The sequence below is a fragment of the Oxyura jamaicensis genome, chromosome 1 (assembly GCF_011077185.1).
Source record: "Oxyura jamaicensis isolate SHBP4307 breed ruddy duck chromosome 1, BPBGC_Ojam_1.0, whole genome shotgun sequence".
In the NCBI taxonomy this organism is placed as follows: domain Eukaryota; kingdom Metazoa; phylum Chordata; class Aves; order Anseriformes; family Anatidae; genus Oxyura; species Oxyura jamaicensis.
Window position 1 is genome coordinate 164198099 of NC_048893.1, and position 26980 is coordinate 164225078.

At 34.2% G+C, this 26980-nt stretch overlaps 1 protein-coding gene across 1 annotated transcript in view; it reads left to right on the forward strand.

The window, feature by feature from the left end:
* KLHL1 (kelch like family member 1) overlaps positions 1 to 26980 on the forward strand; it is a 246902-nt gene that overhangs the window by 122407 nt on the left and 97515 nt on the right. The window contains exon 5 of the mRNA XM_035336401.1: positions 22422 to 22634. Coding sequence (XP_035192292.1) covers positions 22422 to 22634 — 213 coding nt within the window. The remainder of the gene's footprint in view (positions 1 to 22421; positions 22635 to 26980) is intronic.

The following is a 26980-nucleotide window of genomic DNA, read 5'->3' on the forward strand; positions in this document are numbered from 1 at the left end:
AAGGAAGGAAGGAAGGAAGGAAGGAAGGAAGGAAGGAAGGAAGGAAGACACCTCTTTATTTGAGTGATTCATTTGAATCATTTCTAATGTTTCAGAATTGTATATTTATTTCCAAAAGCCTGTTTAAAGATAGCTCCTTCTGAATTACTTCAGAAATTAAAAAGTGCTTTAAAAGAAGTATCAGAATAGAGTCATTAAAAGAAGTATCTGTTACTTCTTGAAAGGAAATAGCCTTTCTTGATTCTGAGATAATTATTACATCAGCTACTAAAAACTAACTAGAATAGAAAAACAACAACAACAATAAAAACGAGAAACAAACAAACAAAATACATCTAATTTAAACTGACTCAATCTTATTAAAGTCATTAGAGCTATGCTGCTTTATACCAGCTGACAATCCAGCACTTCTAGAATCAATCTGTTAAGACTGTTTTGTACTTTTTTGTGTATCATACAATCCTTCATAACTCTTCAGATCTATTATCTTCATTTGCAGCCCCTGGAATTGTTTGTTCAAAATGGTGCCATTAACACCATACTTAGCATTAACCTATTTAGCTAGCGTTTTACAGAGCTGAACATAATGTTACAACCTGAGTGTCATCTGTAAGGGAAACATTGCCAAAAGCAAGGTGCACCAATTTCTTGGTTCTTTTCTGTGGGATGAAAATGTTTGGGAAATCTGCCACTTAGCACTGATGGTACTAAAACCAGAACTCGTTATAATATTCCATTCCTCTGAAGCATCTGTTATAAAAGACTCACAGTTGACTCTTACGATTAAATAATTTACTTCAGTAATTACTCAAAATACTAATTCCACCAAAGATCAAGATCAGGATCACATAGCTGCATTTCATTTTCCCCTTTACCAGTATTTTGGAACAATGAAAATATAGAATCATAGAATATCCCAAGTTGGAAGGGACCCACAAGGATCATCGAGTCCATATCCTGGCATCACAAAGATCTACCCCAAAATTCAGACCATATGACTAAGAGCAGAGTCCAAACACTTCTTAAACTCCAACAGGTTTGGTGCCGTGACTACATCCCTGGGGAGCCTGTTTCTGTGTGCTACCACCCTCTCAGTGAAGAACTTCTTCCTGATACCCAGCCTGAACCTCCCATGTCGCAGCTTGACTCCATTCCCTTGGGTCCTATCACTGGTCACTAAAGAGAATAGATCAGTGCCTGCCACTCCACTCCCCTTCACGAAGAAGCTGTAGACCGCAATGAAGTCCCCCCTCAGCCTCCTCTTTTCCAGGCTGAATAAACCAACTGACCTCAGCCACTCCTCATGCGTCTTCCCCTCTAGGCCCTTCACCATCTTTGTAGCCATCCTCTGGACACTCTCCAGCAGTTTTGCATCCTTTTTGTACTGTAGTGCCCAGAACTGCACACAGTACTCAAGGTGAGGCCACACAAATCCATAGTTACTAAACTTTTTTTTTTTTTTTTTTTTTTCCATAACCTTGACTAGAAATTTTAGTGTGCAATAGGAACTGCAAGCTTAGTTTCATATGTAAACCATTATTTCAAAGGTTTGTGTTTGTTGTCAGTATTTCTATTTTATTCGCAGAACTCCCTCTGGTGGATTATTAACAATATGAACATACTTGGTTTATTGTGTAACAACAATAAAATATAACTCTAGGGTCTAATTTTATGACTTTATTAAAAACATTTCAGTTAGCATTTTTTATGTTCTTTAACTTGTCAGTAGTTATATATTATTTATCTTGATAATGATTCTCAAAGTACATCTGGTGTTTCTGTATATGTATAATGTTGATATCCCCTACCGTACAAAGGAAAGTTTATTAAAATAGCAACAACAAAACAACACAGTCCTAATGAACTGAACAGTCAAACTCCAGTAACCTGAAAGTAACTGAAATACTGACTGACTGTGTTTAATGTCTGATGAAGGCTGGCCTCAGGTTGATGTTAGAGTCATTCATTCCAGTTAAGGATAACAAAGGTTATGCTTATTCTTATCATAAATTGTTGTTTATCAATATCATTTTCCCATCATACAAATTTGGTTTATGTTCTTCTCTGATTTGACAAGTTCCTGTCCATGACAATTCTTCTCCAGGATATTATTAAGTGATTCTAAGGTCAATAGAAACCTAAACTCCCAAATTCCATGTAATTATTGTATGGTATTATTATATTGGTTTTGATTCTAGTCAATGTTGTCATTATTTAGATGTGTGTGTATATACTTGTATACATATCTAGAACATGTCCTAAGTACATACAAAATGTGAGATGTGGATTTACCAAAGTAAGATCATGTCAGATGTATCCAACATTTCTTTAATAAAATAAAAATATTGAGAATTCTTAGGGGGGAAGAAGAAAGAGATTGAACTAATTTAATGTATTTGAATTTCAGTAAAATATAGTGTGTGTTGTCTGGACATCTTAGCTGCAGAAAATCAATACAGGAAAAGATAAAGAACTCCCCTTTGCCCCTGTATGGTGCTGTGGCAAACAAACTAACAAAAAAGGTGGAGTTCTTTGTGGAGTTCTCGTGTCAGTATTTTTCCATTTATAAACACTGCTTGACATTTGTAGAGGATGAAGAAGAGATTGTAAGAAAAGAGAAAATGGCTTGCAAATGAATGTCTTAGAGTGCTTGGACTATTTCAGCATATTAAAAATAAGAGAAGACAATATACTTGATTACAGTGTATCTCCACAGGGGGAAACTACTGTGAACTGAAGAGCTCTTTAATCTAGTTGAGAAACCTTAGTAAGAGCCAATTCAGTTTAAACAGATTGGAAATAAGGTTCACTTTTCCATCAGGAAGGGTGTTTAAACACTGGAATAGACTGGAATAGCTGTAGAGGAAAGTGGTGAATTCTCTATAGTTAGATATTGTAATCTCAAGACTGAATGCATTTGAATAAATTCTAGGCAAAGCAGAAATTATACTCGGTACCAGGGTAATTGGTGAGCTGTGTGTGCAGAATATATTTGATATACAAGAAATTAGATTAATGATCTAACCAGTCTTACTGGCTTTGATTCTAAATATCAGTGACATGATAATCTATTTGTTTCCTTGTTACTGCTTGATAGGTATACATATTCCATTTAAAAGATTCAACGGAAAAGAAAGCTGCCTGTTTATTTGTCCCAAGTACTGAGTGAGAGGAAGGCCAAATTCTCCTTAACAGGCAGCTCAGCAAAGGAAACATGTTGGAGTTCAGGACATCATTAGAGAGATTTTGGTAAACAAGGAATTAGAGGTAATGGATAAAATACTTTTTTTTTTTTTTTTTTCTCTCACAGGATATATGTTGTTTTTGGTGTGTTTTACTAAGGGAAAGATGTAAGAAATTTAATTCATTGCTCAGTTAATTCTGTAGTCTTTCTTAGTACCTAACCAATCTTTTGAGTCCCTGGTGGTCCAGATTTCAGTACCATGAAAATATGAGTTTCCTACATATCTTATGTGGCCTTATATAGCAATTCAGTATATGAAACACAAACTTATGTATAGAAGTATGTAAATTCATATAAATCCACAGTAAAATACTAGCTCTCCAAAGAATAAAGGATTGATTTAAAGCATCAGTATTTCTGCAACTGGAGAAAAGAACTACTTAGGTGCAGCACATTAAAACACTCTTTACTTAAATTCAGCTAATTATAATTTTACCTGAGATGTAATGCTTTTAGTTGCTGCTTTTATATCACAGTGATAATAATCATAATAACAGTTTCATTTTCACTAACAAAAGAACTGGAAGGTTCATTTACAGGTAAAATATAAAGTATATTTATAAAATAGTGCTTTTGGTTTGGTCTAAAAACTGCAAAGCCTGAACCCCCTTTTTTTTCTTGCATACTTATTAATTTATCTTTCCATCCACAAATACAGAAACATGTAAACTGTGCAAAATATGCAGCATCATTTAAACAGAGCTTCCATCCTGCTGCATAACTCAGATGACAAATCTAGCTTATTATTAAATTTATAGGAACAATGATGATTCTTTTTTGTGACTGTCTTTTATTAATGGCTTTGGAATAGTGTATCTGGAGCTGAAACCCACCGTAGACAATGATACAATATGAAATCCATCACATTTACCGTGACTTATGATATGTTTAAAGAAAAACATAATAAATCCATACAGCCCACATGTAATTTTCCATTCACTGCAAAAATAATTGTCAGTAATTAATGTCTTTCTCCTAGTAAAAGATTAGGCATCCGATGAATTTATATGTTTACCAGTACAAACTTCATATACACATTTTAAAATTCAAAATATACCTGTAGTGAAAGTTAGCTTGCATGACTCAATAGTGATATTAACTGCCTAGTCTAAACGTGCTGTCCAGAGGTCCTCTGTCATCAGTGGAGAAATAGAAGCTTCTGTATTGGTCATTTAAATCCCATCTGTCTTCAGCTTCAATCTCATGGCAGCAATAGGTACCCGGGGATTAAATAGGAATCATTTCTTTTTGTGTTTAAGAAATAAAGTTCTCACTCACTCTTTCACATTTATAATTAAAATTAGCCCAAATTCATTTGGCTGTTTCTGTTTTTATATACTAAATTTTTGGAACATTCTACTAGTCATAACATCTTGCAAGCCATATATTTGTCATGCTCTTTTTCTTTTTCTTTTTTTTTTTTTTTTCTTTTTTTTTTATTTCCCGGCAAAAAATCTCAATAAAAATAATTCACATGCTTCTAAGAACAAATATATCTTGCTATTTTGTTGTTGTTGTTTTGTTTGTTCGTTTATTTGAAAAGGCACTTATATGTGAAACAATAAGTTTAAAAGTCCTGTATTACAAAATCAAGTATGCCAGTATCAAAGCTGCATGGCCAACCTGAATTTGGAATCTCTGCACAGGTGCATTATGATTCAATCTTTAATTATGGAATCATACATCATATTTTCTATGGAGTATCTTTTTTTTTTTTTTTTTTTTCCCTACATACAAGATAAATAGAGGCAGTTTTGGGTAGCAAATCCAATTCTTAATGTGCAATTTGTAGGTATGTAGTAGTTATGCAAACTGATTATTGCCTTTATTTAAATATGCTAATTTTTATATTTCTTTCTATGTAAACTTAAGTAATTTAAGGTATATTTTTTCTACAAAAGTTTACTAAAATAATATTTTTTTGCTTTATAATTATCTCGCTTGAGACTTGAATGAGAAGTCATTACATAGGATTACACTGAAGTCATTAACATCTTAAATAGAAGTTAAACAGAAGTCATTAAATCTTGTATTTTGGTTTTGGTATACTGGAATTGTTAGTATTATAAGCAATGTTTAAGCAATTGAAAAAAGTTTTTTTTTAAAAAACTAATAGCCTTCTTTTTTACCTTTAATTCTCAGTGTTTCTTTTTCTGATCTATGCAATGAAGGTAATAATCTGCAATACAAGTTCTGCAGAAAAGTCATTTAGAGAAATGATTAATTTTGTTTATAATACTTGATTAGATTAGAGTAAATGTTGCTTGGAGAAGTATGTTTCACAAGATTATAAAAAATACTAAATGCTTTAAAAATATTACGGTTGTTTTAAAATATTAGGTTGCTGTTGTTTGAAATATTACATTGTATTAAAATAGTAGGTTGTTCTTTATTGATCTTCATCCATATGGAACACTGAATCTGATTAATTTTTCTTTTTGTTGTTGTTTTTTTTTTTTATAGTATCAAATGTACATAGTCATAGTAGCACAAAATGAGCATGCATGTCAAATTAAGAAAACCTTGAGTTACGCAATTAATTTAACTACTTAAGCAAAATGTAATGCTGTTTAATTTACTTTGCATTATTTAAGCATTTAAGGAAAATCTTCAAATACCAAGCCACATGCAGTATATTTAGTTTTCCTAGTTTTCTTTAGATGGCTTGGGTGTAGTCCTAGAGTTTGATAGATGTTCTTGTGAAAGCACAATTATTATCAGTCTCTGAGATCCTCAGTGAACACTCTTAAAGATTATATGAACGGTGGCTTCTAGATTCCCATCAGTCGAAAAGTGAGAGCGCTAGTTGTTCCTTCTGAGTATACTGCCAGCTAGAATATTCTAGTAAACACTCTCTGGAATGACTCCAGACTAGCAGCAATATATCAGACACAAATCTGTATTTAGCAGGTTTCAGGCATATCTTTACTGTTTAGGTTGCTTCACACATGTAGAAATTCTAAACACCAAATTATATGCTTCTGGATTGTGCTCCACAACACAGATATTCAGGAAGTTGCCAAAATGCCTAAGCTGTTTTCAGTGCTTTCAGTGTTCAGTGGAGGTCATTTTTTAAAACAGACATTAAATTCTAGTGTTACACAGAGTTCTAGATAAACAGACAGTTACTCTATTTTCATTTGTTGCTCAAGCAGTGATTTCTTATTTGCTATTGTGATTTAATATTTATTCAGCACACATATTTTTTTATTTTTTTTTCTGAGGGAACTGGTTATAATTTCATTTATTCATTTATTTTATAATAGAGAAGCTCTTGTGGATTGATTTAGGAAAGCTGAGTTGTAAAATCTGTCACATATAATATATTCTAGGTTGTCAACAGCCGTGTGTGAAGACCATAAAATGTTTTGGCTTAGAACAAAAAAACCCTGTCCTTTTAAATTTCATTATATATCTCTATATAGTATATTCTAAATAAATACAAGAATTAGCCAATACCTTGAATGCAGAAAAAATGAAAGATGTACGACTTTGTATGTTTCTTTTCTTATTAGCAGGTCTTCTTTCCTCAGTATGACAAAACTATATAATTATGCAAATTTTATCTAACTGGCTTCTAGCATGCTGGGATCAGAGATGCCTAGAATGAGAAACGTTTAAGAAGGAGGATTATGAGTTTATTTAACTAATAAATGCAAGAGACTTGTACTCCTTTTTAAGTGAGAAAAGTTTTTTGTCTTTCTTATTTCAGTTCACCAATGATTTAGTTATTTAAGTTTACGTAGTTTTGCAAACATAATCATAAAAATGTTAATGAAAGTCATTCATCTCATCTTTCTGAAGTCACTCATCTTTCTGAACCTTCTCTGTGCAGTGTTTCCTTTCCAAACAGCCTGTGATGTTTTATTTTCTTACATCCTGCAGTAGATTTCTATTCTCTTCCTTGCTTACAATGACAAGGCTGCTTGGGAAATTAGTCTATTATAAAATAGAGCCTATTATAAAAGTCTACTGTAAATACATATTAACAATCAAAAGGTCTTTCATCTATTTTAATTAACATGGTTCTTCATAAAAGCAAGTTTCACAGGTAAACTTCTGGGATAAGTACTGTACAGGTTCTCATGTATTTATATACAAAACTATATTTTTGAGGGGAAATGAAAGTATTTTTACTCTTTTGGGGAGGGTACAGGAAGGCATGGCCATGTTCCAAAATGATCCTGGAACTCTTTAGATTAATAGAATTACACAGGCTCTTTACCATTTGTGAAACTAAGGTTTATCTGACCCTTTATGTATCACATTCTTTTGCAACTAAGAAGTTGAGGTACCTGATTACAATTTATATTTGTTAGTTAACATTTTTTTTTATGAAACAAATTGAAGTAATGTAAATTAGTAGAATGTATTTGTTTAGATCTGCAGTTTCACAAAAACAAATTGTACTAGTGGTAGTTGTAATGGATGATTGTAGCCTAGTGCAATATCTTTATTAGGTCTAGACCTGTCATATAATTTTTTATCATTGTAAGAGCAATATTTTGTGCTTGACAGTAATATAATTGTTCAGGAGGTGAAGTGCTGTCCATTCCTAGCATAAATAAAAGAAATATACCACTCTTCAACCGCTATAAGCAGAGTTATGGCAGTATAGTTGCTGCTTGTGGTAGAGTTACAAAAAAGCAGAGTAAGGCCTTATGATGCCATCACAGTCAGATGGGTAAGGAAATTAGTTCTCCCCAAAACACTCACAAAGGTTAAAGAGAATGACTGGAATTAATCGTGTTTCATAAAATATTTTCATAGAGGTAGTACAGCACAATCCTCTTCTTTTTCATCCTTCCCAGAGTTAGACTTTTAAGTTAAATGTTCATATTAACATATCAAATGTTAAATGTCATATTCAATTGTTTACATAACTACATTTAATATTTAATATAAGTAACCTAAAATTAATGTAATTAATATATTTAAATGTATTGTAATTAATATATTTTAATTAATGATCTTCTGCACATTGTTGCTTCCCAAATTATATGTGACATTCACAAAAGATGGCCTTGGAGTAGTTGCTGATACGGATCTTATTCTAAGTCCACTACTCAAGTCCGAAATACTACAGAGAGTAGTAAGTTATTGGAAAATATATTAACTTACCAGAAATATATTTATCTTTACCCAGCACTTCAGAATTTCCTTAAAGGGAGTGAGAAAATGGAAATATATATATATATATATATTGATGATTATATTGATATATATATGATATGATGATTATATTGATATATATATATAATATATATATATATTGATGTTCTTTTTAGTTATAAAGCCATTTGTTTTTGTTCATGCTTTAGATTAGGGTAGCTCTCAGCTCACCCTAATGGCCCAGAGTTGATTTGTTATCATTTATTGACTTGCCAGGCACAGTTTCTTTAGCTTTGCTCATTTGAGTGTTACGTTTTATTTAAGACTCCATTCCAACAATTTTATTTATTTATTTAGTAGCATATTAATATTGAGGGTTAATTTCTATTTTATGTGGACATGAACTGCTCTGTTTGAAATAAGTGTGTGAGGGAAGAATTTACCCCTATATTGCATTTGGAATACTCAGTTTATTTGGTTCATATCCATTTTGCAGCTGTGCAGGTCATAAATTTTGTTCTCTGTTTTGCAGTACTAACAAAATTTTGGAGGTTTTAGCTCCAAAGACTTCTACTGAAAATTTCATTAACCTAAAAAAAAAAAAAAAATTCAAAACTTTTTGGTGTTTGTTTCCTTATATGAATGTGAAGATTGAAGATGTCAGGAAACAAAGCAAAACAGAACAAAAATATAAACACTCAGAAAAATCACAAGAAAAATGTTTTTTACGCTAGTTATTGCTGCTTTATTTAAAAGTTTCAATTTCAAGTTTTGTTTTAAAGGTATTTGGTTATATGTGGATAGCAGAAAAGCCAAAAGAAGGTATAGTGATATTGTTCATGTTACTGAAATAAAAAAGGGAAAACAAGACAAAAATTACTGTAAAAAAATACAAAAAATACATAGATTGTAAAAATTGTAAAAAAAATAATAATTACAATGTCTTAATCTTGCACTGGATTAATCCCTTTCTGCATGCACATATATGCATTTATACATCTGCAGACTATCTGAATGACATGTAACATTAGTCAATGTTATCAGTCTCACCACTGAAGCTATTCAGAATTTTTCTTCCAATGAAATTTTGTGCTGCATCTGTAACATTTCTAACCAAACACTTAGTTGTATTAGTCATCAGGTTTAAAGTAATAATTATTTCCCTCTACTTAAGACTCATGATTCTGTAACTGGAATGAATTTTCCAGCTGGTGTCATTTCAGTTCAAGAGGAAACTGAACCACCTACCAAGCTGAAGCAGGAAGCATATGATATATGAAGAGAGCCTGAGGGGACTGGGTTTATTCAACATGGAGAAATGAAAGCTAAGCGGGACCCAATCACTACTTTCAACTACCTGTAAAGGCTTTTAGAAAAGATAAAAATAATTCTCACAATTGTGCACAATGAGAGGATGTTGGGCAACAGTCCCAAGTGGCAGAAATGCAATTTCCATTGAAAAGCATTTATTCACAGTGATGGTAGTACTTGTCGTAGCAGGTTTCTTAGAGAAACTGTGGAGTCTCTGTACTTGGAAATGGTCAAAGCTAGATTCAACAAGGCCCTGAGCATCCTGACCTACATTTGAAATGAGCCATGATTTGAGGAGGGTTGGACTAAATGTCTTCCAGAGGTTCCTTTCTACCTAAATGATTTAATGTTTCTGTTTTGTAAGTCAATCTGATGCATTAATTCTAAGCTCATTACATTTCATCACTGTCCAATCAAGGGAAAATATAATTTTCACAAACTAATTAGCTTTAATTCTTTGTGACATTCTGTGATTTTCAATTTTCAGTAGAATTTATTCCATCAAGTAATGATTTTTTTATTGTTGTTGTTACTTTTCGTGAGATTAGAGCTATGATCCAGAACATATCCAAAACCCTGCAGTGAGATGCCTTCAGTGTCAGTATATATGTGTACATACATACATATAGGTGTATGTATATGTACAATTACATGCATATAGATATGCATAGTCTTGCTGTCCAATATGATTCAATCAATAATATCCATAAGTGTTAAATTTTATTATTGTCATTGTAATTAAAATAATTTCAAAGAAATATAGTAATTATTGTAAGTTATTAAGAAATAGTAGCTGCTAAACAGCTGACAGCAAACTAAGCACTTTCTACTGGTAAACTTATATTTAGAGAAATAAGAAAGGGAACTTGGATTTTTATTTTATTTATTTTATTTTAATGCTATTTTATGTACTGTTTAAAAAGCCAAAACTCTCAAAATTGGGATGTAACTGTGAATTTTACTGCATTATTATAGTGCAGTTCTAAAATGGTCAAACTGTGGAGTTAGTAAGTAGCACAGCACATAAAAATTAACCTATACATTTAGAAGGTAACAATTTGTACATATACTCTCTCCACATAAAGAAGTCAAAACTGAGGAAATCAACAGCTATCAGGAAACATTTATTTATTTTCTGAACTGGACCCATGACAAGACAGTGACCAAAACCAATCAATTTTCTTTCACCCTACTGCTTTTCATAAATGCTAAGCACAAGGAGCGTTTTGATTTTAAAGACTAGTCATACATTGACATGTGGAATAAGCACTATAACTAACACTACACACCTCTACTAGTTCCCTGAGGATTGATATTTTAGAGATGCCCAACCTTTTTCTTTAAACCAATATAATTCAGATGTAAAACCTACTCAAAGTTCATTCAGATGGTTGTTATAGACAGAATTTGAGAGAGATTTGTGAAATTCCTAGGGATCATTAATTAGGATTTAATTACGTTTTTTGAAAAATATAACCTGAGAAGTAATTCTTAAGTATACCTGGTTGCTTTTCTACTTGTAGTAGAAAATCTTAACAATTTGTTGTCACGACTTTCTCACAAATGTCCATTCCCACAGAAATTATTTTTCAAGCATGTTTTTGTTTTGTTTGACTTGTGTTTTGCTTCTAACAAATTTCTAACATATCAGCATAGATGGATGAATTATGTCAAATAAATTGCTGGATGAAAGTCCACTTTTCATAGATAAATTACATTTGAGTAATATCTGTTAACATCTTAGTTCTCAAAGTTCTCAAAGTCTATTATACCCATCAGGATCTGTTGAGCTGTATTGTAGCTGAATTATTTGTTCTACAATTGATAAAAACCTCTTCCTTTTTAGAGGTGGTTTGACTTATCTGGAACACAGTATGGAAACACATTGCCTAATTCAGTACCCCATAAATATTTCTTTGTAAAGCACCTGTTGGAAAAGGAAACTATATGAAAATATGGCTACTTTGATTCTGTTTCATTTATGTGTCACTGTAGAATGGAGTAGGAATGCTGAATGATATCAATTCCTGTTAGGTTTTATGTAAGCTAACATCAAAATTGTACTTGGTAAGAGAAAAATGTAAGCTTATTAATGTGACACTAGTGAGATGGCAAAGCAAAAAAAGAAGGAAAGTCCCACAAGACAGAAACCAATTACCTCAAGGTCTGTAACAGATAATTTAGTTAAAGCATAATAAAGGGAAACAAGCAGAAAATTTGATTAAAAACATGGAAAAGACTGAAAGAAATTTTATTATGAAATAAATATATATATATATATATATACACATTTCACAAATCTATGGAAGTATACAGTTTTTCTATTCTGTATTTGCCTTTCTAAAAGTATGCAAACAAAGGATGAGAATGAAGGTATAGATGTTACTGTGTAAAAAGTTACTAGTGAGGACTACAAGGAATGTATGTTGGGAATTAGTCAATTAAACATTGTCATAAATCATACGGGAAAAGAGTAAACAATGAAATAAAATGGTTTTATAAACAGTATAAAGTTGCTGAGGCAGTAAAAACCACAAACTGACTCTAAGGCATTGCAAAAAGATCTTGTGATGCTAAGCATATAATGCCAAATAAAATAAATATAACTTTAAATTGCAGGTGGAGGAGCAATCTGCATACATTACTGAGGAAGTATTGAGTAACTATCGCTTGTCAGGTAGGGAAAAAAAACACAAACAGCTTTTGTTCATTAAGATCAGTTGTTTGCTCTAAGAATGCTAGCTGATCTGTTAGGCTAGTTAAAATACGTGGAGTGCTAGGAAGTGTTTAGAAAGGAATAGAGGAGAAAATAGGAAACATCAAATCCTACTGTTAGACTCCAAGGTTTGTTTGCACCTTTAATATCGCTTGTGGCTAGAATCATCTAATTTCACAAAGAATATATTAAATCTAGAAAGCTCCATTAAAAAAGCATCAATAATTATCTAAGTAGACGTATGTGCATGTATGTACATATATACTCTGCTATCTAGGGCCAGTATATATCTTGCTGCTTAGGTTTCTTTTTCATGGGAAGAAGCATGTGAGGTGTTCTCTTTCCGTGGATCATGTGGAGTAAAGTCATCCTGGAATGGCATTGCAAGATTGTTGCCAGGGCAGGGTTTAGATTTAGCTAAGGATAATATTAGAATAATAATTGAACATGTGGGAAAGCCCCCTATCTCCATATAAACAGAGTTTTGCTTTGCTTTGTTGGTGGTTTTGGGTTTGGCAATGATGTAGATATGACTGATGGAGAGGCTGTAATTAGATACATAAGGCATAAATGTCATGGAAAGGGAAAATGGGATATTATTTCCCTCAGTTCAAGAATTAAGCTTCACCAAGAACACTTGAGCAATGGATTTAAAAGCAAACAAAAAGAAAGACTTTTACAAATGTGTTTAATTATGTAACTGACTGCAAGGGATTCTGTGGAGACAAAACCTGAACAGATTCAAAGTGCTACTAAATAAATTGAAGAGCTGTCCACAAAGGTCTTCTAAAAATCAGCCTTACATGGCAAATCCCTAATATCACACATTTCCAAAATATGTGATGCATAGAGAGCATTTGACAATTATCCTTTAAAGTTCCTTCCAGTTGATGTTAAAAAAGTCTATCTGGTCACTAGTCATAAGTAGACCATTGTTTGCTGTAAATCCATACAGCTCTTTTTATGCTCCATGAGAGCTTAAACAGTAAGCAATTTCTAGGTACCTAAATTATTTCTGAGAGTGCATCATCTATCAGTAGGCTTATCAGAATAAAAACATATTTTAAATGTAATTAGTACCTTCTACAATATTAAGGGATCAGGAAATCTACTCATAAAATTTAGCAGATTTCCATATTTTTATTTTCTTTATGTTAGAGAATGTTTATAACTCCTTTTTGTTGTAAAGTCCACTGTGTTAGCATAATTTCAGGTGTAAATCTCTTCAAGTAGTGTTCTGTTTATTTCTATGTGAAATACTCTATTTCTGTTGACAAATATATATATATGTGTGTAAGAAATAAATGTACAAATTTTAGATGACTGATAATTAGCCCAGAAATCTTTTTATTTATTTATTTATTTTTATTATTGCTTTACAAGGAAGATATAATTATGTAAGGGACCAATGGCTTTGTAGCAACAGCTTGGGATGCTGAGTTTGGGGGCAGTTTGCTTGGGTAATTAAATTGCTCTAAAAATTAGAGATTATTTTTAAAGTGGTGGATTTTAAAAAGAATAGAATGACTAGACACAGCTATAAAGTTCCTTTTTCTTCCTTTCCCTTCCCAATAAAGAACCGACACTAAGAAATTACTGTACATTACAGTAAACAGCATGAGATTATTGGATGGCAACATGCAGAGTCCCGGACAGAGTGAAACATAATGTCTTTTACTTCCAAATCAGTATTTTCCTTACAACCAATAAAACAAGAGAATCTGTCACTTCAATCAATGTAATGTGCAGGATTGCAAATGTTTTACAGTTTCACTTCAGTCTGAAATTTGTCCTTTGGGATTCACACAATAGGGTAATGCATTTTCAGCACTCATTTAACAGTTTTTTAGGTGTTCTATGAAAACCAGTAGCCTAATTTGACAAGTTTTCAGCAGCCTTGTGTCTTGACAAACTAATCAAGATATAATACAGTGGTTATTTTACATTGTAATATATACCATTATTTTGTCGGAAAAGATATGGAAATCACCACTGTTGGTGATCACAGGTCTTTGTGTGATTTTTTGTATATTCTGAAATACTGTGGAGTGATGAATGTTTCCATTATTTAGGGGTCTGTATAGCCATTTCAATTAACTTTGTAACATAACATTCTGTTTGTAGAATTAACCTGTATTTAACAATTAGCTTGAAGGATGGAGGTGCTGTAACTATAGAGAGCAGTTACCATTTCACTTTCTCCTGACCAGCTGGAAGTCTTTGGAAAGGAAGTCTTTGGAAGCCAACTTTACACAGAAGGGTGTTTCTCCATCAGAATTTTTTGTGCTCTAGTGTTTTTCTAATTTGGAATATATCCTCTTCTTTCATAGTAATTAAAACTCTCACAAATGTTCAGTGTTAGTCTTTTAAACTAGATTAGATTAGCAGATTAGCATCTGACAATGGAAGAGGAAAAGTGTTTGTGAGATTGATTGAGGCAAATGACTCAGGCATTTCCTGAACTTTTATTTTTCCTATGACGGGCTGCTTGTTCTCAAGAATGCTTTTGGAAGGCATATACTGTTCTTCAATATGAAGATTCTCTATTAAGTAATCAGAAATGCTAAAGTTTTCCCGTCTCTACTGTGATTTTTTTTTTTTTTTAATATTTGGTTTCACCTAAAATTTCTAGCGAATCTGAAATATTGTAAAGCACAATTTTTAGCACTTCACTCCTCAAACAAAACTTCAGTGAAGAATTCTCAGGCAATAGGATATATCACATCTGAACATCACAGAACACATATGCTTTGAGATAGCTAATGAAGACAGAGAAAAACACTGTTGTTACAAATCTTTACACTGTGGAAAGGAGAGTAATTAAATACTCAAGAGGTTATTTAGAGGTGGGTTTTTTGTTTGTTTTTTTGTTGTTGTTTTAAGTTTTGGTGCTAATGGGCTCGTTAATCATAGAAGTTCATAATAAGAATTGGTATGTATTAGTGAAAGACAGACAAGTTCAAATGCAAAATTAGACACGCATTTTAATGCTGAGGATGATTACTTCTGAAAGCTACTGCAAAAGTGGCAAATTAGCCATCTCCAGATGTCTTTGAGATGATGCCTTTATAGGAAACACTCATCCGTGAATCAGATGTTACTAGGTTCAGCAGAAGGGTAACTGGGTTAAAACAAAGCTGAGAGGGAAACCAACACTATTCCCTGTGTGCTCAGGAAACCACATCATATAATCCCTTTTGCATCCTAAACAATTATACTGGCTATAATAGACCTGTTCCCTGCCTTCCCCACTGGAAATAAGTTCTAAAGCTTCATCCTTTAACAGCAAGGAATATGTATATGTGTGTATATATATATACATATTGATTTCTAGCTTTGTTTTAATGAGATTGGGCTTATACGAGTTTCTTGTTAGGCTTGTTGTCCTTCATTTTCCTTTTCTATGCCTGTAGTCAGAGTAAACAAGACAAAGGCTCCATTAAGGAAAACAAAACAAAACAAAACAAAAAACACAGGGGTGGGGGAAAGGGGCGCTTCCCATAAATGTTGAAAGTTTGCACTCATGCTTTTATGCATCCGAACCTGGGCTGTGACGCAGTTCAAAGGCCACATTACGCAGATGGACACACACCGCTGTAATTGAATATCAACATTCTCCCTAGTTGTGTAATAGTAAATAATTACCTGTGGGCTTTATTAATCCACAAGTTTTGACCTTTAGCATACACCATACTCATGCACAACAAATTATATTAAATGTTGAGACACACTTGTAACTTTTGCTGAGCAATCCAAAACCCAACAGGGCTTGTTTTGTGGCTTTTGTCTTCTCTAACCCTAATGTTGTCTTTACTCTGCTTGCCTAGGATTCTATAAACTGCAATTCCAACTTTCGGCCACAGTCACAAGGGATGGTTTGTTACAAGGGCTGGTGTGTTACAAGGGCTGGTTTGATCAATATGGGTGTGTATAGGTGTTGTACTGCCTACAGAATACGTATGCATGTATGTATACTCCCATCCCGAGTTTTATTCTGTCCATGGATAGTGTTCTAGCAATGCCCAGAGGCTGTGGGGAGCGTTGACAGGGCTTTTAGTGGAAGACATCCCTTTCTCTTAAACTCATCATCTTAGCCAGTTATTAATTATCCTGCTCTGCTTGAAGTTGCAAATGATGGTCCTCATGTACTCCTACCCTACAAAATGGCTTTGTTCCTTCACCAACAAGGGCACCAGTTATGGTGGGGTATTTCTCCAGTGATTGTTCCAGTGGTTGCTTGAGCATCTTTCAGATAAAGAGAGTGCCCAGACGTTTCAGGGCTTAGGGGATACAAGACCTTTCAGAACAGTTTTGGAAGACCAAGATACACAGTTATCCTCATCCATTTAGCAAGCTGTATCTGTTTCATGTGCAGACTTAGTCTTCTTGGGTTTTCTTAGATACGAAAAAGAATGCATGAGGCATGTGTGAACCAAGATCCTTCAGCAAAGCAGGAAACAAACTTTAACTTTCTGACCAAATTAAGGTGGCATGCAAGATTAGGGCACTCTAGTTTGAAAGTTTTAGCCAGTTTATTATGGTGAACTGGCATATCAGCAAATGTCTAATAGCAACAGATAGTGAACTATATTTAGACTGTGAAATCCCTTACGCCACATAATATTGACCTGAAGTAGACTACATAATCTGGCTAGTTCTGCAATCATATCCTAAAATCTTAAAACTTCGGAAAAATATTGAATTTGAAAGTTGCAAGTAAAGAAAGGAAGTACTGACACTGTGGTAGTCTAACTCTGTCATCTAGAAGTTTCTATTTAGATTTCAGTGAGATAATACAGTAGTCACTGTCTTTTCTATCTACACTTGTTATCTGTTCTCTCCAAAAAGCAGCAGCTGCTGCTCTCTGTTCTCACTGACACAGTTCAGAGGAGCACACACCTACAAAATCTCTTGCCACTAGCTGCCATCCTTTTAACAACCGTCTTTATATCCCTTTAGTAATAGCAACATCTGCCTGGCATCTGGTACCAGAAGAAATATGTGACTCTTTGGATTACACAGGGCAGGTTGAGCTCTCTCTTAGATGACATTCATCATTTGGCTAGTAAACCAGACCATAAACATACTAAAAAGTACTCATGTTTTGTCTAATGAGAGTTCAGGAACTTGAAAGGTCCATTCACCTTAGGAAAGAAGATAACATGTTAGGACAGTACATGATACATGATAGGACAGTCTTAGCAAAAGCAGGTAGTTTTAGTAATGCTGAAAATAGGGAATATAGTCTTATCTGATATACAGCTGGTACAGAAAATTAGGCATACAAAGCAATTGGATTGAATTCAATGCACAGCACCAGTAATTCCAGACTGAAATGGTTTGGGGCTTGACCAAAATCAAAATTTCTTTCAGGTTTTTAGCACTTCAGCAAGTATAATATATAATTTCTTATGGAAATAAGATGTGCTACTTATTCATTTATTTAATATGTTCTAACAAAGACTTACATTTTTTAAAAAAAGCAATACGATTTAAAATGTTCACTGACACTAGCTACTTACTACTTAAATAAAAAAACTAGTTTATGGATGCCTATTTTTAGAATTATTTCAAGGATTACTCATTTTCATATTGGAAAGGTCACAGTATCAAAAACAATCACGCATAAAACTTCTTAAATAAAACCCCTTAATCCAAACCCAAAAGTACTGCTAAGCATTTTACTGCTACAGCAGCTCTGATGTTGTAACAGATTCTAAATAGCACTCTCAGAACATGACATACTTTGATGGTCAAGGTGTGAAATTATTTCATTTTTTTAATAACGTAGAAGAAATAATTTTCAGGTTCTTTCTTACAACTGCATACATGCTGATTAGTGAATTAAATGACATAAACATCAATAAGAACTAAGTTTTGCAAGATAATTTGATTCCATGTGAAATAATGATCATTACAAGTCTTGATTAAAAAAAAAACAAATTCATTTGTGTTGATAACACCATTATAAGGATATAGGTAATATAATTCATTTTTATTAAATTATTTGTGATAATAGTTTAATTTCGTTAGTTCATTTGTGTTCCTTTGAGGCATAATGTCAGACTCAGATACTCAGATGCTTATTTATCTACCTTCAAATATAGATATAATTTGTTTACATTATTTCACTCAGATAATACTTTATGGTAATTTAATTCTAATCCTCTGTGCTGCTGTAAAGATTTAAAAGTGAAACAGCTCTATCATGGAAATGCTATAGCCTCACAGCAACGGTTATTTCATGATCATTTTGAAAAAGTGAAAGGTCAACCACATGAGACACAGCTTTCTCTAAGTGACTTCAGAGACTCTCATACTTTCTACTGTGTTAGCTTTTCTAATTTTAAAGCAAAAATACAATACTTGATTAAAACATTATAATTCTTGCTTAAGGGAAAGGCTAAGTGAATGACCCATGCAGGGGAGGCATTAGACACATCTCACTTGATCTTACGAGACTTATGAGAAAAGACATGAAGACCAGATCTACAACGTTTCTTAAGTTCCAGTCAAAAATTACAGGTCAAAAACTGAAACTCATAGACCTGAAAACTCATAAACCTCTGTCACATAACCCTGAACATGTTTAAATGCTGAGTACCTTTTTTCTTGAAGTTAAGGTTTCTGAGCTTCCATGAATCTAAACATTCATAAAAGCACTTCACTACATTAGGACTGAATAGCTCAATGACTATCTTGGACCTGGAGTATTAAAAAAGCTATTTCATCTATCCTGAAAATCTTAACCAGTAGATTGCAGGCATCCATTGTATCCTGCTCCCTGAAGTGCAAAAAAATGAAGGCCAATTTTATTTTAAGAGAAGCAGATATTTTTTTTTTCTGTAATGAAAACTATTATAAAACTATTTCTATATATGTAAAACATATGTGAATATAACATAAATGTGTGTGTATGTATACATATACAAAGTAGATAGAGTTCTGTAAAGATTTAAAAAATAGCTATTTCTACAATACTCAGATCTGACTCACAGGAAACTACTGTAAGTTCAAATGTTTAGAAGATTTGGGCTTACCAAACTCATATGTTTTGTCTGGAAACTGCTGGATATTCCTTTCAGTTAATGGTAAGTCTGTACAGAGGCTAGAATAAGTTCTCCTTAAGTATATACCCAAATGAAAACACAATTTAAAATGATTAAAAAATCAATCATAATAATATTAAAATTATTATTATGAATTCAGAGCCACTGCTCTGAGTGCTCTTCAAAATTAAGTTCATAAAATGTATTCTACCATCATAATGCTTCTCAGTAATGTTAGGTCTTTGAATTAATATGCTATTGCAAAATTTGATACTGGTTCCTATTAACAAGTCAAGTTATATATTCTTCATAATGGGATTTAATGTCTGTTTAACCAACCTTAATTAAAATTTGGCTTACAGATCATTTTATTGAAAAGTGCAATGAAATTTTCTAAGTTTTATGACTTTTTAATTAAAATTAATTAAGCCAACTTTCAGTTAAGTGCCTGCAAACTATTTCCTTTACATTTCTAAGCTGTTGTACAGCATTCTAGGCACACAATTTAAACATGCTTTATTAGAAGTCAAAGAATTAAAACCTCAGTCCATAAAAATATTTTTTTAGCTACCTCTTGACATTTACTCAAGCAATTTAAAAATGAGTCCTGTACTTGGGCACAACATCCCCATGCAAGGCTACAGGATGGCTGGAAAGTTGCCTGGCGGAAAGGGACCTGGGGTGACCGGTCAATAGTCAGCTGAATATGAGCCAGCAGTGTGCTGAGGTAGTCAAGGAGGCCAACAGCATCCTGTCTTGTATCCGAAACAGCATCGCCAGTGGGACCAGGGAAGTGATTGTCCATCTCTGTTTGTCTCTGGTGAGGCCACACCTCAAATACTGTGTTCAGTCTTGGGCCCCTCACTACAAGAAGGTCATTGAGGTAGCTGGAGCGTGTCCGAAGACGGGCAATAACGGTGCTGCAGGGTCTAGAGAACAAATCTTCAGAGGAGCGGCTGAGGGAGATGGGGTTGTTTAGCCTGGAGAAAAGGAGGCTCATGTGGCCTTATTGATCTCCAGAAATACTTTCAAGGAGGCTATAGCAGGATGGGGTTCATTCACTTCTTCTAAGCACCAATTGATAAGACAGGCCTTAAGGTGCAACACGGGAGGTTTAGGTTGTATATTAGGAAATTTTCTTCATTGGAAGGGTTGTGTAGCATTGGAAGAGGCTGCCCAGGGAAGTGGTTGAGTCATCATCCCTGGAGGTCTTGAAAAGATGTGTACATGTACAGCTTAGTGATATGGTTTAATGATGGATTTGGCAGTGCTAGGTTAAAGGTTTGACTTGATCTTAGAGGTGTTTTCCAACCTGAATTACGATTCTGCGATTCTATGATCTTTTAGTATGTATTTATCAGTTATATGAACATAACAGTTAAGAAGGATTATGAACATATATATGTGCATATATATGTATATATATACATTTGATTACCTCCTGTGTTGGCATCCCTTTTTGTTTGTGTATATAAACTTAAAAAGCTGTGCATTATGAAAAGTTTTACATGCAAAAGTGTTCACATTCATAATAATAAGCATCACTTTCAGCGTTACTTTATTTTATTTGCATGTATAAGTTGACACGTAATTGCCTCACACGATTAAATGAATTTCAGTCTGTCATGATTTTGTCATATCTATGTCTTTATTATTCATCTCTATCTAATACAAAAAAAAAAAAAAAAAAAAAAAGTGTTAAATAGATTCTTTTAAACAGTGACTTTCAAAATATATGATGATGCTGGGGAATTAAAATCACCATTTCCCTGTATTAGATGGGAATAAAAGGACAAAATGTAACTTACTAGGGTCAGAATATAATTCTGATGAAACAGAATTGTGTGACACAGAAGTGTCTTGGCCCACTTTCCTCTGTATCAGATATATTATCTTAATAAGATGATGTTAATTCTAGTTCAGTTCCTATAATTAGTCAGTCTTTTCTCTGGCCCAAACCCAAACAAGCAAATATAAACAGCATCAATTTGAATTTTGACATGCTAACAGTATAGCAGTGGAGCTACCCACTCCCCTCAGTTTTGATGTTCTTCCCCTTAAGTCCTTGACTTCTGTTTTGTCATTCCTTCTCTGCTTCTCATTTTCACTGTCTATCCATAATATTATTCTGAAAATTATGACTGTCTTTTATCTATCAAATCTTGTAACTCACTTTTCTCACCCATACTTTCCATGTTTTGTATGAATATGAGAACACACTTGCAATTTCTCCACAGAGATCAAGCTCCCAAAAAGAATCATTTGGATAAAGATACCCCTCAGAACTGTGTTTCTGTTGTGTCCTGTTATTGTAGGGTAGGTAGTTCAGAGAGCACTTCACCTAGGATGTAGTCACCTAAATTAAGCACTTTTGTTTAGTTTAATATTTTTGTTACTCCTATATGTGTAATAAATTTCAGTACTGTGAGATTTTTAACTGCTGTATACGTTTTGTTTGTTAGCTGGACAGTAAAATTTATTTTAAGCAAATTCATGAAGTAATGCTAAATTTATGATTTTGATCTTTCTTTCAGCCTTATATTTATAGACAACCATTATCTGGCTATTGATAATACAGCTGTATCTGACTGACAGGTTATTTGAGAAATGTATCAGGTAGTGAAAAATAAAGGGAAATGCATACATATGCATGTAAGGATTTAAAATACATTGACTGTGCTCAGTTACAACTAAATTTATAAAAATTTAAAACAGTATGCAGTTCTGCACTAGCTGTTCTAGCTAACCAAATTCTGACATTTTTTTACTTACATTATTACCATATTGCCTTCCTTTTGCTTTTGGAATACATTCATATATGAATTAAAAATTATAGCTGTTTAACCATAATCATCTTTGTTTTCCTCTCATAAGCTGTAAGAAAGCTGGGTGTGACAAATACTGACTAATCCTATGGATTTATTAGCTTTAACAACTGCTTTTACATTTTTCCAGTATTACTGAATCTAAAATACTTTTCTCTTCTCAGGAGAATATAATGGAAGTTATAAGAAATCAAGAATTTTTACTTCTACCGGCTGAAGAACTCCATAAACTTCTTGCTAGTGATGATGTGAATGTTCCTGATGAAGAGACCATTTTCCATGCCTTAATGATGTGGGTGAAGTATGATATGCAGAGACGATGCAGTGACCTAAGTATGCTGCTTGCTTATGTAAGATTACCACTGCTTCCACCTCAGGTAATTTTGTTTTATTTTGTTTTATTTATACTATAATCACTGTTATTGTGAAAACTCTCATCAGTTTATAATCTGAAAATGCTGAATACTCTGGATGTTTAAGAGCAATACTTTTCAGAATTAGACAAAAAGAATGGCAGCCCTTCATTCAGAGTAGCTTCAATAAATCTGAAGACTAGGCAAACAGACACCAAAGATGTACAGAGTTATGAACTTGGAGAGGAGTGACCACTTGCATTATAACGTGCCAAAAAAGACATGTAGAATGGTAATTATTCAAAAACAAAACAAAATAAAACCAAACCAAAGACAAAAATAATTACAACAGCAGCAACAAAACAAAACAACTACAAACACAATAACAACAAACAACTTGGGCTTATGACAGATTCCAGGCTGAGTATTAACTCACTGTGCAAATGAAGAAGACTTCATATTGGACTACATCAGGAAAAACTTTTTCAGTAGGTTGCATGAAGTTATTATTGCTATAATACCTGGTGTTGGTAAGGCTGCACCTGGAATACCATTTCCAGTTTTGAACTCCACAGTTCAAGAGGTATAGACGGAAGGTGGAGAAGGTCCAGAGATGGGCTACCAAGATGGTATGTGAGCTAGGAGACTGAGGGAACAAACTTTTTCAGTTTGGTGAAGAGGAGAATAAGAGATGTCTTAGTAGCAACTTAAAACTTCTTTAAAGGTAGTTCAGATGCTGATGGAACCAAATTCTTCTTGGGGACACCGCAGAATTTAAGAAGAGATAAAGGCCCACAAGTTGTAGCATGCAGTAAGCTGGTCAGTTTGGACAACTTGAAAGTTTTGGACAACTTCAGTTTGGACAACTGTTCACTAGTGGTGTCTCCCAGGGCTCAGGATTGGACAGTTCTGTTCAGTATCTTTATCAATGATCTGAACGAGGGGATCAAGTGCACCCTCTGTAATTTTACAGATGACACTGAGTTGGGCGCAGGTGCTTTAGGGTAGGAAGGCTCTGCAGAGGGATCTGGATAGGCTGAACCAATGCACCAAGGTCAGCTGTAGGAGGTTCAATGAGGCTACGTGCCAGGTCCTGCACTTGGGGCACAACAACCCCATGCAATGCTACAGGCTGGGGGAAGAGTGGTTGGAAAGCTGGCTGGTGAAACAGACCTGGGCATATTGGTCGATAGCCAGCTGAATATGAGCCAGCAGTGTGCTCAGGTGGTCAAGGAGGCCAACAGCATCCTGTCTTGTATCTGAAATAGCATTGCCAGTGGGACCAGGGAAGTGTTGGTCCATCTCTGTTTGTCTCTGGTGAGGCCACACCTCAAATACTGTGTTCAGTCTTGGGGCTCCTCACTACAAGAAGGACATTGACGTAGCTGGAGCATGTCCAAAGATGCTGCTGAATTTTCTAGAGAATAAATCTATAGAGGAGCGGCTGAGAGAGCTGGGGTTGTTTAGACTGGAGAAAAAGAGGCTGAGGGGAGACCGTATTGCTCTCTACAACTACCTCAAAGGAGGTGTTGTAGGAGGGTGGGGTTCAGTCTCTTCCCAGAGGCAACAGTGACAGGACAAGAAGAAATGTCCTCAAATTGTGCTGGGGGGGGGGGGGGGGGTTAGGTTGTATATTAGAAACAATTTATTCTCTGAAGAGTTGTGAAGAACTGGAACCAGCTGCTTAGGGAAGCAGCTGAGTCACCATCACTGGAGGTATACAAAACAAGTGCAGATGTGGTGCTTAGGGTATGGTTTAATGGTGATTTGGCAGTGCTAGGTTAAAGGTTGGACCTGATGATCTTAGAGGTCTTTTCCAAACTAAGTGATTCTATGATTCTTAAATATGTTTACACAGAGGCACCGCTATATTCACTGATTGACTCAGCCATGCCCTGCTGGTGGGGCCTTTGGAGCCATCTGGAACTGACTGTGTGTGACATTGATAAGGCCCTGGCTCCTCCTCACAGAATAAAGTGCAAGCCTGCCCACTGCAAAAACGTCGGCGCACACACAGCTAGACAGGATTAAATGAGGTTAAATGACTGCTTATAAGTGTTTCTGAGGCAGGTCATGAAACAGGTAATTAGCCAGCCATGAGTAAAGTTAGAAACAGCTGCCAGTTCAGTCTTGTTAAAGATTTAGATTGTTCCATAATTGTACTAGCAATAATATCAGATCATATCAATATCTACAGGAGTTATTACTACATAGGAAGCAAGAGACAACGTTCTCATATACCGAAATCTCTTCAGGTTCATTTGGGCATGCTGTTCCTTAGAGATCAAATCCTGAGCTGAGGGTCTGATGAATGAATAAAGAATTCACTGATACAGCAAAAAATATTGTTGAGCTTTTACATCCTTGTCTATGAGTCTGCAAAATTTATTTCCTTCAGACCATGCAATAAAAATGACAAAAAGAATATGAGGCAAATACTTTCGGTTGTGAATCCTTGTTGCTATTCTGAATATTAACCATCCAGGATGACTCTTTGTAACCCAAAATCTGGAAGGAAATCCAAGTTCAAATGCCTTAAAAATCAAATAGAAGTTAATACTGGAATCCTCAAACAGTATCCCAAGTTTCCTTTGTATTGTATATATGACACTGCAAAAGAAAAAGAAAAATTGAGAGACCTCAATCACCAGAGCTCAATCACCTTTACTGCTCAGTTGTTAACTCAGTTACTGGCTCTAGACTGGACTATTTCAGTTAGCTCTTTTTTAGACAAGTATGTTAGCCCAGCTGGCACCACTCAGTTGAATCTTGCCATGGGCTGTTTACCAGTGTAAGCAAAGCATATGATTCTCTGACATGCCTAACTAGTTATTCTGTTTCAGTTAATTGTTTGAAGAATATGGGAAAAAATTAAGGTAGACTAAGAGTGGCACCTCACAACACACTCTTTACGAGGTTTCAAGGAAAAAAGCAGGAAAAGAATGCTTAGAAGAAGATTAAAATGAGAACTATCATAAATCATGATGCTAAGATTTTCAGGCACTGTTTCATAGTGAAATCTTAGAAAGTTTGTGTTGTTTTTGTTGGTTTGTTTGTTTAATTGGGGTTTTTGTTTTTGTTAGTTTGCTTGCTTTTGGTTTTTGATTTTACTTTCCAACATAAAAGAAAGCATATATATAGCTATATATATAGCTATAAAGAAAGCATTGTTGAAGATGACAAAGTTTCAGCTTTCTATGTCAGAAATCTAAGTTTATTTTTCAGTCTCTGTGCCAGTTGAGAAGCTAGCACACAACGTTATGCATCTCTGCAGTCTTTAAGGACTAAATTCTAAATCTACTAGACATTTAAAAAATCTATTGTTCACATAGCAGCCTCACCACTAGCTTTAACTGTGTACAAAGAAATCATGTAGGCTATGTTGGATGCTGGTCCCTGACCTAGTTCTTCATAATATTTTTCTTTCTAATAAATATCTTAAAGATCGACCATTAAAGAATTGAGTGAGGCTCTATGAAAGGAAGTCATAAGTCATTTGAAAATAATACTGTTTTTTTTTTTGTTGTTGTTGTTCTGTGGATTACTGAAAGCTGTGAAAAACAGAAAATGGATTTGAAAACAAACAAAAAAAATACAATTCCTTTGCTATTTGATAGCCTCATGTAAGATACCATATTATGTATGTGCACATGTAAAATATGTGTATATGTAAAGTATGCAATAATAGATAAAGCATCAGGTGAATTAATTGAGAGGCAAGATTTCAAACTACTTCTGTGTTTGGAAGCTCTTGATCCTATTACAGATTCTAAATGTATGTTTCACTAATTTATCTGTATTTCTTGAGTAAGTAGGAATTCTACTGGAATTCTACTTCATCTAGGAATCACATACTTTGCTTACCTCTGCATTGCTCATTGCAGTTATTCCTGCATTACCAAGCTGAGTGTTGTAGGTCTTTATCCGTAATGCTAAAGACAAGCTTCTGGGTTTCCTCTAGTTCCTCTGTGGCCCCAGTAAGGAAGGTTATCCTGAGACATGGCCAATAGCCCTAATGTCCCTTATTTATGAAGTGAAACTGTGCCAACTTTATTATACGTCATCCTCATGAAAATATCCTGGATACCTTAAGTTGTCTGAAGTATGACTATATCCCGTGTTTAGCAACTGAATTAAATCCTAGATTTCACAGAATCATAGAAACATAGAATGGTTTGGGTTGGAAGGGACCTTAAAGGCCATCTAATTCCAACCCATTGCCATGGGCAGGGACACCTTCCACTAGACCGGGATTCTCAAAGCCCCATCCAACTTGGCCTTGAACACTTCCAGGGATGGGGCATCCACAGCATCTCTGGGCAACATGTTCCAGTGCCTCACTATCTTCTGAGTAAACAATTTCCTCCTTA